The sequence below is a fragment of the Haliotis asinina genome, chromosome 14 (genome assembly GCF_037392515.1).
Source record: "Haliotis asinina isolate JCU_RB_2024 chromosome 14, JCU_Hal_asi_v2, whole genome shotgun sequence".
In the NCBI taxonomy this organism is placed as follows: Eukaryota; Metazoa; Mollusca; class Gastropoda; order Lepetellida; family Haliotidae; genus Haliotis; species Haliotis asinina.
In genome coordinates this window covers 14406628-14423286 of record NC_090293.1, presented here as the reverse complement: position 1 = coordinate 14423286, position 16659 = coordinate 14406628, and the positions used below count along the sequence as shown (strand labels likewise).

Below are 16659 nucleotides of genomic sequence, written 5' to 3'. Positions count from 1 at the left end.
TTTGTTGAGATTTTGTGTTAACGTTAAATTTAGGGTTCCTCTTCTTGTTTCTTGACACGATTGCTGTACCTATACGCAGCTATTGCAATAATACCCGCACAAACGATACTTTCGTTATAAGGTAACCGTATCAAGTCTTCATTAGGAAACGGAACTAAATTTGAAAATCATATTACCCCAAAAACAAATTCTTATTTGTTAGCAAACGTTTAAAGGTATCCGAGGGGTAAATCTGCGTTATTGTTAAACTGTCCTGATTTCACGAAATCACCACGAGGCATGAGGATTGAGACAAATTAGCCGAAATTGAGATTTACGGTCATGACCGAGTCTAATTACTTGAAAAGTTTAAGCTCCAGCTTAAATGTGTATGGCCTGAGGGTGTGAGAGCCAAGAGGATTCTTTTTCAATTCCACGTACTATAAATTCAATCAATATATATTATACGTACAATTTCATCTGCTACACACTAAAACTAAATCAATTTGCTGCCCACCTGAGCCTCAAGTCATGTGACATTATTTCAAGATTTTCTGCACCGGATGACATCCTTGATAATGCCACTTCATCCAAACGGATTTTAGGATGTTTTATTGTTTTAAAAAATCCTCCGACGAGATTCTTTGCGCTTCAGACTGTTCGAATGCCATCACAACTGCACTAGTTAAAGGCAGTCTCGTTCATTGTTTAGTATGCATGCTTATAGTTAAAGATTGATTAAAAAAATATACTAATATAGTAAACACTGAATCAATAAGGACGGTATAAATGTGCAATCGTCTTGAAAGTCACCAACTCAACATTCCTTCAAGAATATCCAAATATCGGTCCCTAAAGGACTGCAGCAAATCCGCACTCTGGTTATGATTGCTCATCATCTTATCCAGGCGCCTGTGGTCGTTACTGAAGCAGCCTTGTGGTTCTTTAAAAAGATTTTTACGAGTAGGTTAATTACCGTGACATTTTTTGCTGTATTTTGCATTCCCTCTAAAGCAGCAGGTGCAGAAAGACAAAGTTCTTATTTACGTCTCACCTCTTGATATAAAATACAAACAGAATGTACATACAAGTACAGCGAGCCACAAAAAATGGGTTACCAGAGAATATATAAAACGAAATGGCATGAAGTATTACATACAATAGCAATGTGTTGTTTATCACACACTACATTAAAAGAACATAATACAATTAAGTAAACAAGCATTGTAATAATATTTCTAAACATGAATTTTATACAGTAACTGTAAAACCCAGCGAATACGGACAAGTCAGGGCACTCTAAAACACTTGGCATACAGGTCAAATCTGATATCTACATATAGTAGATAGCCTAGGAGGACATGCACCCCGTCTTCAACGGCGTTTGTACATAAAAAACAAGTCCTCTCCTCTACAGGCGTGTTGGTTTATCGTCCTGTCTCAATCTTCAGGAGCTCTACTCAGCATATAAACCTCGACAGAACGCTTCTCTGAGATCTGTTAGTGACAGACGTAGCATATCCTTGGATCGCATACACAGTCTTGAATGTGCTGCAGGTGCGGACTTTATATCCTCTGTTTCCATGCCCTCGTTCAATTTTCTCTTTTTCACATAGAAAAACTCGTTAAAACACATTTTTCCATCTTGTCTGAACCAAATATCCCATTGTACATGAGTTGCCGACGCTTAACGAAGTGATTCCTAGCCAAATAAAAACAATCAGTAGCAAAAGTATGAAGTTTTAAAGATGCCGTCAGCCACCCGTTTGAACGAGATTCCGTGCTGCCTGATTTAAATGGGACACTGCTTACTAGGGTTTGTAAGAAAGATCGTATTGGCAAGGTCTCTTGAAGATCAATACAAACGGAATCCAAACGCTGTGTGGCGTCTCAGAACAATTATGCAGGAGCACGAATGACCCAGTCCTTTAAGGTATAAAGTTCAGTGTTGCATCTCTTTGTCCCACCAAAGACATGGCCGTGTGTTCAAACATGGCTAGATATATCAGCATCAAATCCGTGCTGGTAGGTTTCATTAAACTGGTAAATTGAAACCTGCATTTCGACTTTCTTTCCACATTAGTCTGACATTGTTTACAGCCGCGTTAAACACACTCATTCACTTCATGAGAGTAAACAAAATTTCATCAACTTGAACATCGCGATTCCTCAAAAGGAATCATTACAATGTGTATATTTTACAGTCCTTTCACTCATGAGGTCCCTAGTATGGTGATCTACCTTCTGTTGTTGGCGATCTATATAGCCTGTTAATACTGTATTGTGTAAATAGTGCTATTAGTATGAACTTTCGAAGCTACTTTAAATTATAATTGTGATATTGTAGTTGTTTCACTGTCATTCGTTGACAGATTTTTAAAATATGCACATATTCCATTTAAATATTAAAAGTTCTCGTCACGATATGACTGAGATATTGCCGGTCTGACGTTAAATATTAACTCACTCTCATGAGTATTCCTTTCTTAACGACATTCCTTCAGCATGTCAGGATCCATGATCATGGTATCGATGTAGAAACTTGAATCCATGTTGGCGTATTGTAGTAGGTGAGTGTGTGAGTTTAGTTTTACGCCGAACAATCCAGTGATCAACAGCATGAGCATCGATCTGCGCATGGAGGAACCGATGACATGTTTCAACCCAGTCAGCGAGTCTGATCCCGTCTGTCGCCTCTCACGACAAGCAGAGATGCCTTCTATGGCAAGCATGGGTTGCTGAAGGCCTATTCTACCCCTAACCTTCACGGGTAGTCACCCAGCTGAGACACACGCCTTAATCTACCACGAATAGCTGACTCAGATACTATGTACTCGAAGCCCAACAGTGTTTTTGTATAACACTGAATGCAGCAAAATGTACCATTTTGAAACGTAATTCCGTAAGTCAAGACCAGAAGATGGCATCATCTCTCTATGATGACCGTCCTTTCATTATACCAAGGAGGCAGTAGCTGTGGAGGGACCACATTATTGGGCAACACCATACCTCACCAGTTCATTGGTTTCTCTTGAGTACATACTTACTTCAACGCTCTATTTAAATAAAAATAACAATGCTAAGAACAATTACTAGGGTAACCTGTTGATAAATACGGGTATGGACTGATCGAAATGTCTATTCATTAGCTGTGATATGACGGTAGCCCACGTGTGCGTCGTTTACAGCCTGACGACGGTACGGTGGGTAGTCTAGTGGTTGAAACGTTCGCTCGTCAAGGAGAGGTCCGGGTTCGATTGCCCACATAGGTACAGCATGTGGAGCCCATTTCTGATATCCCTGTCGTGATACTGCAGGAATATTGGTCTTTGTGGCGTTAAATGATACTCACTCGTTGCTTGAGGATTAGCGACCTTCGACACAGTGAGACTCCCTGCCATGGCGCTGCTGTAAATTACATTGTAGTCCCCAACATCAACGTGGTCGGTGGAAACCATGTTGCATTTAACAATAACGGTTGCTTTCTTCTAAACACTTCACAATCATATATTAAATAATATAAACTAAACGCCAACTGGAACGCCATACGCCTTCTTAAAAGGAGGTGCTACCAATCTTCAGAGGGAGTTGTGATGCATTGACGTCCTTTCCTTGGTCAGATCCCAGTCTGTGAGAAGCGCTAAATAAGTCTCATAACCTCCATAGGGTAGCATCCAAGGGCATTAGCAAATACATTGTATGTCGACCACATCTGCACTGTCCTAACGGCGCTTTCTCTCCCGTATCTGTAAAAGCGTAACATATATCGTGCTTTTGTATCATGCATTCTATTGTCTTTATACCCTCTGTCATCACTGTACACGTGAACTGATGCAAATACTGTTTGAACATTCCTTCGTTTGGGCGACTGATACTGCTGTGTGTAAACAGAAGATGGAAAATGTTACATTGCAGGCAAACATGTTAACAATGATAATTGTACTGGGTTTTCTTGTTTGAACTGATGCAAATCAGCAGAAAATGTTTTTATAGACTCAAAGCATATGAATTAATTTTGGACAGTTTTATACAATCTGCAACAGTGTCTTGTTTCAATACAGTGGACTCTCTATGATCGGATATATGATTTATTCGACAATCTGTGAATTCCGACATGTTTTCAGCGGTCTACAATAGCATCATTACTTAAACATGATAATTATTAATTGAATAATTGTCCGACATCTGTACATTTCGAATTCCGAAACCATTTACTGGTCTCAATGATTCTATCAATCTGTACAATCCGACATCCTTTCCTCATATTGGACTAACATAGCCAATCAACCTGTCAGTGGCCACATGACAAATGACATCCTGTTTCTGGTAATCCTTGTCCCAGCAGTTGCTAATTATGAGGTTATAAGCGGTGTGTTCATATGATGGATGGCCTGAGGAAAGGGATCAGTCCATTTGGTGAGATCAATTACCAATGAGCCAGTAGTGGCAACTTGAATTGTCACTGTCAGCAGTAAATAGCTGGCCACACCGTTGACCAATACAGAAGCAAAATGGAAACTTTGTACACCAGAATCACTATTATTGGTTTATTTCGGTATGGTCGAAATTAGGAGAAATTAAATCCCCTGAAAAAGATAAATTTCACGTAAACACCTAAAACCTAAAGCATTTGAGTTATTTTCCTTTCATAAATCTAATACCTTGTAGTTTGAAGTATCTTTTGTCGCTCACAACGCCTCGTAGGGTAGGTGCCATTGTTCCAGATCCAGATCTTGCGTTCTGCAGGTACTTTAGGTCAAGATGACTGTATGAGGGCTACCATTAAGGTTCCTATGGACAACCAGGAACTGGGAACAGGTAAACACGCAGAAAGCACCCCAAACCTGTCAACCTCCTGTACATAACACCATCCTACCTACCATCAGCGAATGAGGAAAAAATCATGATTCATCACAACTAAAGACAACTCGATCCCAGGCTCTCTTACTTCTTCATAGTTGTCGTCGAACATACAGCAAACACTGACGTCGATGTATTGTCGTCAAAATGGTTTCGCGATATGGTCTTCGTACACAAAAGTGAGCAGCTCGCGCTCAGTTTCGGATGGTTTGTGCCGACAATCGACCTGAAAACAGTTCATTTCCGGTTACCATAGTTGTCAAAAACGGTTACGGAAGTGACGTAACACAATTTGGTGGTCTTGCGCCTGTGATGTCACAGGTGGTTGACCTGGCCTAGGCCGATCAACGGTGGTGCTGCTTTGTTCCGTCGTAACAGTTCGACGGCTGCACTCAATTGTCCATGCAATATTCCTTCGTCATTGTTCAAAATGCTGCAGTTTGAAAGTTAGAATTCTCTATTCGAAAAAATCTTAAGGAAATTCTGTGAATTTTTTAACTCAATCACTTGATTGATGTTTTGTTGAAAATACAGTAACTTGTAATCATATTACTGCCAGGTATCAAACAGGTATTGATGAACAGTGTCTCTGTACAAATTTGTATCTGTCTATCGGGTTTCTTCAAATGTAGATCACTTATACTATCTTTATTTAGTGAATGTTGTGTTTAGTGTTTAGTCAATGGCGCTTGTTCGGTAAAGGACGACGAGGCTGGATAATGAAGGGTTAGTGTTGATCGGAAGGTACAGTCCATATATGGCTAACAAAGCTTTGCATTATGGTTTACTTCGATAGACATGCTGCTATATCTAGAATAGGGTATGCCACTTTTCATCAAGACTTGTTCGCTCAGCCATCTCATCGACAATATACGCACAGCGTCTGTGATGCCAGGTGCTTGTCTTTTCGTGAGTTTTATTCTCCGCTTCTTTTGAAATGTATTTAGGGACCAGACAATTATTTGTCCGGTAGAGGAAGTTCGCATTCCATTGCACGCGCACGGAAGTTGCTGTAGCGATCGGCAAACTGAGTAAACAATATGGAAATGGAATTTTATTCGGTAATAGCCGCTTGTTCGGTAATACCCGACACCACTCTATTATGATACACGAAAACCGTTAGTTATAATAATTCATGTTTTTACAAATGTGAGTTGGGAAGTTTTTGTTATGACTCAATATGGTGAAATTTGGATTTAGCCATGAAAATACATCAAATACCCTTTACTATATGCCTCAAATTCTGGTATTTCTGTTCCGACACAGTGGCAACGGGAAATTACGGTTCGATTGACTTCTATGAGAGGCATTTTAGAAGTTGTGAACAGCAAAGTTCTATGGACAGTCAACGTTGCAATAAAAAAAGTTAACCTTCCACAGAACGTGTTTTTCCTACAGCTAAAATAAGGGTTTTCAAGAACATTCCGGAAGACATTGTACGTGCGCTTCATTGACCAATTATATTCTTTTTGGAGGATATGCGTCGAGTGGAGACCTTAACCATAATATTATGTAAAACATATGTCTGTCAGATCTAGCAAACGAAGCAATAACAGGTCGAAGGTTGAAGTGACTATCTGTAGCTGTAAAATGTTCTTACAGAAAACGAAGAGAAAAAGAATTGTTACGAATACAGCAACTAACCATGTGACACAAAAGACTGATCCACAGCCATTTTGACATATACACACCATACACACACATACACATGTAACGCTGGGACATATAGTCGACCATCGTCCGCAACCATTGCTTTTTCTGGAGCATAACTCAAAAATCGTTCAAACTTCTTAACATATTTCGTTATTTACACATTTTTGTCTTTTTTTTCGATGGAAACGGTCTGAAAAGGGAAGGTTGGGATTCGTTTCCGGAGCGTAATTCGGAAACCGTTCAATACCTTTCTACAGATATACTATCTTGATGTGGTACACCTTGCTGTTTGTAGATTTGGGGCGTATAAAATTTAGAGAAATCAAGCTGGACTCTAAGTCACAGTCAGATGACTTGTTAGTTTCAAATTTGTTTGGATCGAGGTTTTCATTTTCTGGTACGGCCATGCCTATCAGTGTGACGTATTATGTAATCCATTGCTAAAACTATGTTTCTCAACGTTAGGTGAAGGCGGCATGTCTCAATACTAAACTTTGACGAGTATCGTCCAACGTGGCTTCTAGTATGTTATTGTTGCTGGTATGTTGCATGACAGTGAAATAATATGTGAACTTCAGAAAACCTTATTGTGGGTGAGGTTTAAATTGTCTAGTTGCCAAATCACCTATCAACCTTGAAAAAACGTTGAATCAAGCTCAAAGCAAATTGGGACTAGTGCGAAAACATGACACGTTTGTTGGTCAGAGTGGGAAATAGTTTCCATTTTTTTGTGCCAGTCGGGCTAGTTATGCCTGAAACGTTACTAGTCCCCAAGATAATTCACTAGTCCGAAATTTGAATGAAGGCACGGGTTTCATCACTTTCGCAAGATTTAAATTTATACTATATCTTATCAAGTCCTTGAGATTGATATATTTACAGTACGACCCCATGAAAATTCACTAGCCAGTCGTGCCGGTGACTGAAGTGCCGGCCCGACTGGACTGTTACCACTCACGAACCAACAGGCCAGTAGCTAGTTCGCACGTTGTTGTTGGTACCTCTCCTCATCAATGCACAACAGCGAATGAAATCAAAAGATCAATTTTGTGCAACACGTGGAAACTAAAAGTGCGTAAGCGAAGGTTATTTTACGCCACTCTTACGCGATGCTAGTATGCCAGCAATATCACGGCGCGAAACACTGAACATTATCCTTATATATGGCATCGAACCCGAGCCTTCAGGAAGAGTTACCTCTTTAAGAGTACATAGCTTGTCATTTGTTTTAATTTATAGACCGGTAAAACGTTCAGAATAGCTGCCTGTGAGATATAAATGTCACCGCTGCTGTGCCCCTAGTCTGACATTTTGCCTCTATGTTGAAGGTATATAACTATCTAAACAGTTATCATTAGTTATTTTAAATTGCCATGTACATGTCCGACATTTTAATACAGTGCTTCCTCAACCGTCGACACGTGAAGATCCGTATTAGAATTCATTTGGTTCAGTAGCCCATGCTTGTCGTTAGAGGCGACTAAAGAGATTGGGTTGTCAGACTCACTGACTTGGTTGATTTGCTGATACTGTTGATCACTGGTTGTCTGGTCCAGATTCGGTTTTGTTACAGAGCGCCACTACATAGCTTGAATATTGCTGACTTTGGTTAAAGGACGCTCACTCGCTCTCTTTTTAAAAGGTGAGGATCCTCCGTTTTGTATCCCTTGTGATGAGGGAGTCACGGTTAAGCATATCCTGCTTGATTGTGTTGAATTCTCCACCACAAGGGAAAAATATTTCAATGTCAAAACTATCAAGGATCTTTTTACCACTGTTAGTTCTCATTTAATTATTGTTTGTATTTTTAAGGAAATTAATTTGATTCTTGAATATGTTTCTGTAGCTAGATAGATGTATTTTAATGATTGGTAGTTTTGATTAGCAACTAGAATTGTTAGTGGCTGTACCCTCAAAGGTGGTTGAAGCATTGTACAATTATTGTCCTCCAGAGAGGGTACGTAAGTCCCAAAACATTGGATGTAAATTTAAGACTGCCAGGTTTTTAATCGTAGTAGTCATGTTATTTTAATTGTGGCTAGCATTTCATACATTCTCCAGCAGCTGATGGGATGGTATAAATCCAGCTAGGGTCCATGCAGGCAGCTAAGGTACTGTAAGTCCCCATGGTCCCTAGTATGGTGATCTACCTTCGGTTGTTGGAGACCCATAGCCTATCTTTATATTGTTTTGTCCAGCTAGTGACTTTAGTTTGAACTTTCCACGCTAGTTTTAATGATAATTGTGATAAACTAGTTCTTTTACTGTCCTTCGTCGACAGGTTTTTATAGCAGACATATATTTCGTTTCATTGTTAAATGTTCTCGTCACGGTACGGCTGAAACATTGCCGATGTGACGTTAAATATGAACTCACTCACGCACTCTCTCGAACACGTATTCGTATGAAGCAGCTGGATGAAGGGCATCGACTATATGCCATTCGAGGAAACGTAAGAACATGTTACGAGACTCCACAAATATTTAAATACAGTCGCTAGATACCTTATCTACCGACAATTTCCATTTGCTTGCATTTTTGAGCATAAATATGTTTTGGCAGGATAACTTTTTCAGCTAGGATCCAGACAGTCCCAATATCTCCCCAACACTCGTCAGGAAAGAGAAAGCTTCAAGTAACCATTTCAATATTTATGAATCTCTCTCAGTGAGGATTTTTAAGGTCTTTGTAGTCATTTCTCTTGCTATCATCTACTAATCAAGAGTTCGAATCTCATATTCATCCTGGTCATACTGACACCACAGGGTGTATTAAACAAACTGAAACGTTCCTTAGCCTGTCACTTACGTTCGATTCCATAATACACACAACACCCATCGATTATGCGAGCACAATATTTAAAACTTGCTCATCGATTTCTTGTTTGTTGTTTAAGGCCGTACTGAGTCATGTGGAGACGGTCTCTAAATAACTAGATACTGGACCAGAAAATCAAGTTATGAACAGCATAAGCATCTACGCAACTGGGATACTATGACGCATTAACCAACACTGCAAGCCTGAAAACCCGATCCCGTTTGTGGTCTCTTACAAGCATGGATTGCAGACGATCAATTCTAATTCTGATCGTCACGGGTATAATCTTTCATAATATAATGATGGTATTATATTGGATGTGTGTCGATTTGAAGTAAAAACATGTAATTTATACAGTGCTACTGTGGATCATATCGTTCAATCGCTGATGTCCAGGGAACAGAACAAATATCGTCACTTCTTTCAGATCAGATTCGTTTGTTTTTAGCTAGCATGCAGTAAAACTGGGTCATTGAATGGTGTTTTTGGAAGTGATACATATAAGTGAAATGTTGAGATAAGATCTTTGGTAAAGAAGCAGGCACCTTATAGTTCACTGTGCTTCCTTTGTGCAGTCCTTCCTATGAATATATATCAATGAGGATGTCTTCTCGGACAGAAAAACTTCGACGAGAAACATAAGAAAACATTGCATATCACTCTATATGTATCATACATAGGTCTATGCATATGGTTGACAGTTATAAGAGTCATAACAACAGCAAACGTACACTAGTTAGAAGATGCTAATTTGCCATCAGTGAATTTGAAACATGGTGTACCGAAAGATATATCCTAAACTGTGGAACTGTTTGAAATAACGATGTAGGTAGGTAAAGTTTTAGGGCGACCTTGCGCCTCAGAATCTTTATAAGAGTCCAACACTTAACAAAGCATTGTATTTATGTACATTTAAATTGTGTCATATTTAGCGAGACAGTCTAATACAGTTCCTTGTATACAGTCATACATTAAATTATCGCCAAGCACTGTGTTCATTGTGAACACGTGCTTGTTTATTTCTAGCACGGTTTCTCGAAGAGCCTGAGCTGGGAATTCAGTGAGACAGTGATGAGCTGTTTTTGGGCAGTGTAATTTACAGCAATCATATAGAGGAGGGAGATCTGTCTTAAATATGTGCCTTCAATCCAGAAATATCAAATCCATTAAACATAGATAGTCAACAAGAGTTATGTCCCTTCAACTATTGATCGGCGTGTGAACGCTATACGACCCACACCGCTAATAAAACAACCGTGGAACGTTGGAGAACGGCTTCATATGCAATGGCTACCCCCGTTAAAGCCTTCTAAATTATCTCAGGTGTAAGAACTAATGATACCCTGGGAATGGAGGATGGATGTGATTTTTGGTAAATCAGAACCCTGCTCTTGGCAACTAATATTAATATACAGTACTCAATCCTGTGCATTCAAAATAACCCACAAACCCGTTGTGGCTACCTGAATACGTGCAAACACCTCTATGGTTGCGGCAACGTGCATAAACTTGGACAAAGTATGTAACGGCTGAAAATGCTATGCGTCGTTGGGACTGACATCCAGTGAAATGGATGGATTGATGGATGGATCACCAGCGTAACTCATGTCATGTTGCATGACAGTCAAAAGCCACTGAACTCACATACTCGCGACGGCAAACGGTGACATCTCAACCATGTAAGCATACACTATATTTATCGCTATGAAGGGACTGACAAAAATATCACCTGTTCCAAGAAATATGAATTCTACTTATTTCCTCCAATTTTAAATCTTGAAGAAAAAATATAACATTGCGACAGAATATGCGGTTTGATTTATCACTGGATTATCTGGCCTATTTAACTGTTTATTCACAAGATCGTCATACAGCTGGAATATTGACGATATTGGTGTAAAACCACACCCACCCTCACGTGAGGTATTCGTATTTAAGAAATCTGTGAAGTTCAAGTATTATTTATTCATATATATTAAATTACATCGTCGTCCAGCATCTGTTTTGTGGAATAACATAATATTGCTTTAACTTTTCAGTTCCTTATAGATCTAATTGTTGCATCCATCAGTTTCACAAAAACAGTAACGAGCCGTAAAATTGTCATTGGTCCACATGTGGCATCCGTTGGTTTCATTCATTCCGGGTAGGGCACCTAGCGGGTAACAGACTCTAATCACGCCAATCCAACCTGAAATAAGAGATACATGGTTCAAAGAGCTTCCATAATACACTTTATTTCGAATAATCAGTCAATTAGAGGGATTCTTTTTCATCACAATGCTCGTGTTCATAAGTTTGGCCAATCGCGAAAATGTTCAAATACTCTTTAAGGAGACATGCAAATCCAGCTCTTTCTGTCACTCACTCACTCACGCACTCACTCACTCACTCACCCACTACACGGTTGGCTGTTCAATGCAATACTACTACAATATTACAGCTATGTGACAGCAGTCTGGGAGTCCGGACCTAACAATCCAGTGACTAACATCGTACACATCGATCTACGCAACTGAGATACGATGCCATGAGTCAACCAAGTCAGCGAACTTGCCTCCCCTTTCCCGTTAGTCGCTTCTTACTGCATGTGTTGCTGAAAACCAATGCCACCCGGATCCTTCTCGGGTATCAGTGAACAGTGTACTTACCGTCTTCTGCAGGATCTTGTATTTGTGTTCCACATTTTACGTTCTCGCCACCGCACTCCGAGAGCTGCAACAAAGCGCACATTGATCATATCCATACTGCTCAACACAATTACAATTTACACAATTCAATAGTGCGGGTATCGGTACACAACCTGCGATACGATATATCGGGATACTATAATTTTAGTCACGAGGAGATACTGCCACAGTATTGAGCACTGAAGCTGCTATTTGATACTTATCACGATACTAAAACTTTAAATTCTAGCACCAACTATAAAAAACCTTAAGATTAAAATAAAGTCAATTTTAAAGTATTTCGTCAAATTCTGTCAACGTTGTTCAATGTTCATTCGGAAAAGAGGTAAATAAATCTAAACACGGACTTTGTGAAGTATAATGACCTGTGAGCGCTATGTCCGACACAGCTCTTAACAGAAGGATTTCCGAGAAAACGTTTACATATGAAGGGAAAATATATAAGCATACATTTCATAATCATCAACAAACAGTTAATCTTCTCTCTTGACATGTGCAGATATCGCGAGTCTGCAATATTCAAAGTTGTATAGATGTATCGTGTCCTATTCGATGTATCGATGTATTGGCCTATACATACTAGTATATAGTACAGATACTAGTACTTTATTGTAGTTGAGTCCCCTACGGGATTCGAACCTACACCCTCAGAGTCAGGCACCTAATCGCCAGCACACAAAGACAGCCGCCTAAGTCGCTCAGCCACTCTCGGATGGGACTGAACAAGAATTTATTAGAATTTGTATTTTACCAAGAAAGTGTAATACCAAATAAAACATATCTTACATTTGACTACTTTCAAAATGGCATTGTGTAATCACTTATTGCATGCCATTTTCTTCAAATTGCGTTTCCAAATACAACGGGAGATATATATGATGTCAACAACTGTGTTGGTCCAGCGGAAACGCAAATATTACTGACCGATATTTTGCAGCTGTAATATTGCAAACCCTTAACAAGTGAGTGAGCGAGCATCGCTTTACGCCGTTGTTGTAATACTCAAGGAATATCACGCCGCAGGACGCCTGAAATGGGTATCACACATTGTATTGGGGAATCGAACCCTGGTCTTAAGAGGGCGATTAACCATTCGACTATTCCACTGCCGATTGTTTTTCAGAACATCAATAATTTATTATTATATAATGAAAGGTGTGAAGTCAGACTAGGTACAGTTAGATTATGCGTACCACTTTTTACCGAGTCTAGGATAGATACATTTGGCCCTTCCAGGCCTGTACCTATCGGACCAAATACCCGGGTTAGATCCGTGTTAGAACTGGTCGAATATGCTTGTCGTAAGAGGTGATTAAGGGAATCGGGTGGTCAGGCTCGCTGACTTGGTTGACACATGTCATCGGTTCCCATTTGCGTAGAGAGATATTCATGATGTTGATCACTGGATTGTCTTTAGCATTCACAGGCAGCCGCCATATAGTTAGAATATTGCGGCGTAAAACTAAACTCACTCACTGTCGGACGAGATGTTAATGGACCGGATAGGTCGGCTAACATTCACAGATGCTGACACTCAATCGTTGAACGCGCTCATATTATGCATCATCGAATTGTTTGGTATAGATTTGATGGTTAATACCCAGTAGCTACAACTAAGCATTGTTTTATAAATACAAACGATAGTATCTGTGACAGCTGATATCCTCTCTCCTTTGATAGATTTCTCGCGAAGTGCCATAACAACAATAAAATGCTCAGATTTCTCCTGCGTTGGCCAGGAGCGGTTGAGGAGCCTAGTGTTAAAAACGTCAACTCGTCACCGGATCCGCTTAACTCGTCACCCAAACCCCGGATCCGATTCACAGGCCCTCGTGTCATTGCGAGGATTAAAGATTTTTTTTTTCAAATATAAAAAAAAAACTTGAGATGCCCCCAACTTGAAACGCTTCACAGTACAACATATCTAGACAAGGCCGGACACTTCGATGTACCCTACCCGCCTGCTTTGCCGATCGCTACGCGACCACCGCATGCAATCGAATAAAACTCCATCTAAACATAATCATGGGTGATTGGCTGATCGATCACCACTCATAACACCTAAAAGTTCTTCATTCATTCGACTGAAAGCCGATTTTGACCCTCAGCTTAACGATCTTCACACACATGGCGGACCATAGCAAGGTCGACCAATGAGAGCTGCACAATACCGAGAACAGGTATATTGAGGAAAGAACATATATGAAGTTTGTGTGATTATCTTTATGGCTTAAAGTTTAATCTACACATACATGTATTCTAATTAGCAGATGTTTTCCTTCGTTATTCGATGATAAAACTGCATCATGTAATACTATAATAAATTGTGTGAAAAGGAAAACAGAATCCATGAAAATGCAACCTAATTGTGAGACTGCTGTTAAGAGAACCATAGCATATGTTGGGGAACTTTTAATGCAGAAAATAAGTGTGACAAGCACAATCAGTATCACTGTCAAACACGTACCGCCCCAGTATATCGCAATACATTGGCAATACCGGTACCTGAATCGCAATATATTGCAATACAATTTATTTGCAGATGCACATGCCCAGAGGCCACAAAACCCGTTCTACATAAATGATAAACTTCAGGGTCAATGTTCAGTTCTGCCATCATCAGAAGTAAGTAACCGTTTCAGTGACATGACATTCATGAGAAAAAGAGCCTGCTTAATTATCCTCAATAGCTGGAAGCGATTAACCAAAGTCAGTGAACACAATATGTGCCCCCATAGTGTTATTCTATTGACATGAGGCGCCCACAGCAACGTGGGTTGTTTTTATTCGCAAAGGTTTACATGTCACCTGATACGTGCCGCTGACGCACGGAAGAGCACTTAATTACCTTAATCTTCCCTGTGTCGACCTTTGCACCACAGAAGTCGCTCGTTGCACTGTCACAAATATAGCACTGCAGACCAGAGGCTATAGGAAAAAAAACATAATCAGACAAAATGACTGCATTTTGCCTCTCACATTGTCCTGTTACTTGAAACTGAAATCGTATCATTCTCTTGGTTTTTTTTATGAACACGCATAAATATCGTGTTGTTCTCTGTTCGCCTACATCCCAATACAGTCTTAACACAACATTTCATGGTCTCTTGAATGTCGATTAAACCAATACGCAATGATTAAGTGGTATCTATGATCCAAAGTGAACCTTACTTCAAGTAACTGAAGGACAAAAGTAAAACAAAAATCACATCATATCATCAAATTATATCTTTTTCTGATCACAATGAAATGATTTTTTACTTATCATATATCACACCATATGAAATCAGTATTGAGAAATTTCCCTTGTGATTAAGTTCCTTGAAATATTACATTTCATTGCAGTTGGATGGTGTTACATATTATTGAACATGTGGGTTGAATGCAAACTGGGATACAGAGACTAAACCATAAATATCGAACGACTGGTTGTAAACCACGTTAATACGTCAGTACGTGAGGTACTGTGATCTTGAATCCATGTGTCAAGTTCAGTATCTTGTTTCAGAATCACCTGGTATAGGCTCTCTACTTGTTATCTGCATCCTTCTGGACAACTTTTTACACCGATCGTGTACAAGAATAAGGAGTGAGTGAGTGTAGTTTTGCGCCGCACTCAGTAATATTCCAGCAGTCTGGTAGGAGTCTGTTAATAATCGAGTCAGGACCAGACAATCCAGCGATCAACAGCACAAGCATCGATCTGCGCAATGGGGAACCGATGACGTGTCAGCCAAGTCATCCGATCCCGTTAGTCGCCTCTTACGACAAGCACAGTCACCTTATGTGTTAAGCATGGGTTGCCGAAGGCGTATTCTACCCCGGTTCTTCACGGGTCATAAGGATAAGGAAGAAACGCATTTCCATACTTTTCATCCTACTAGAAATCTCTAATGAAAGCTGAATCCAGTATACAATGGCGAGTATAATTAGAATAGGTTTAGAATTACTTGTGGATAGGTGTAACCTTATATCTCATACGTAAACATAAACATACATCACCTTGGATGTCTTACACTTCATCGACATAATTGTTTTAAAAAAAATAGTGTTGTTCTTTTACAAAGTTATTCATAGAGACACTATGACAACTTTATCAATCTATTGGTACCTACAAGATCATAACATCTGGATCTGCAAACATTTGCCAATACATGTAACTCGATGTATGCCCGTGAAGCAAACATTAACTGGATCGACTGATTGACAATTTTCTGATGTTATGAAAAGATTTGACTTACCAACAACAAGCGAGGCACAAAAGATACAGATTTTCCTAAGAAAGTCGTTCATGTTTCTCCTTCGCCGGCAGCCGTACAAATGGCCTCTCGAATTCACCGCACGAATTCATCTGGATTCGTCAAGAACAAGTGACGATAATTATAGGTCAAGTGAAATAACAGGAAATACTTCTACAAATTGGGTAGAACTGAATATCAGAAGTGTTCAGCTAGTCAGCAAATTGCGACAATTTGAGCACGCGCTGGTTCCACAATTTTCCGCCTACAGCTGGGGGCTAAATCAGCTTGATCCAACAACGCAGTGCGACAAGAAGATGGCGACTTAGGATAGGCACGGCTGTCTGTGACGATCACCCTAACCACGTTTCAAGACATCTTTTTTAAGATATAACACAGAAGTCGACTTGTCAGGGATGCCC

General features: G+C 39.8%; 1 protein-coding gene across 1 annotated transcript; it reads right to left on the bottom strand.

The window, feature by feature from the left end:
- Window positions 1-11254: 11254 nt before the first annotated feature.
- LOC137261876 (uncharacterized) lies at window positions 11255-16346 on the bottom strand. The gene is made up of 4 exons (XM_067799684.1): window positions 16241-16346; window positions 14848-14927; window positions 11961-12024; window positions 11255-11500 (listed from the first exon to the last, which is right to left on the bottom strand). Exons 1-4 carry the CDS (start codon window positions 16290-16292, stop codon window positions 11361-11363), a joined length of 336 nt encoding a protein of 111 aa, XP_067655785.1. The 5' UTR covers window positions 16293-16346; the 3' UTR covers window positions 11255-11360.
- Window positions 16347-16659: the final 313 nt, after the last annotated feature.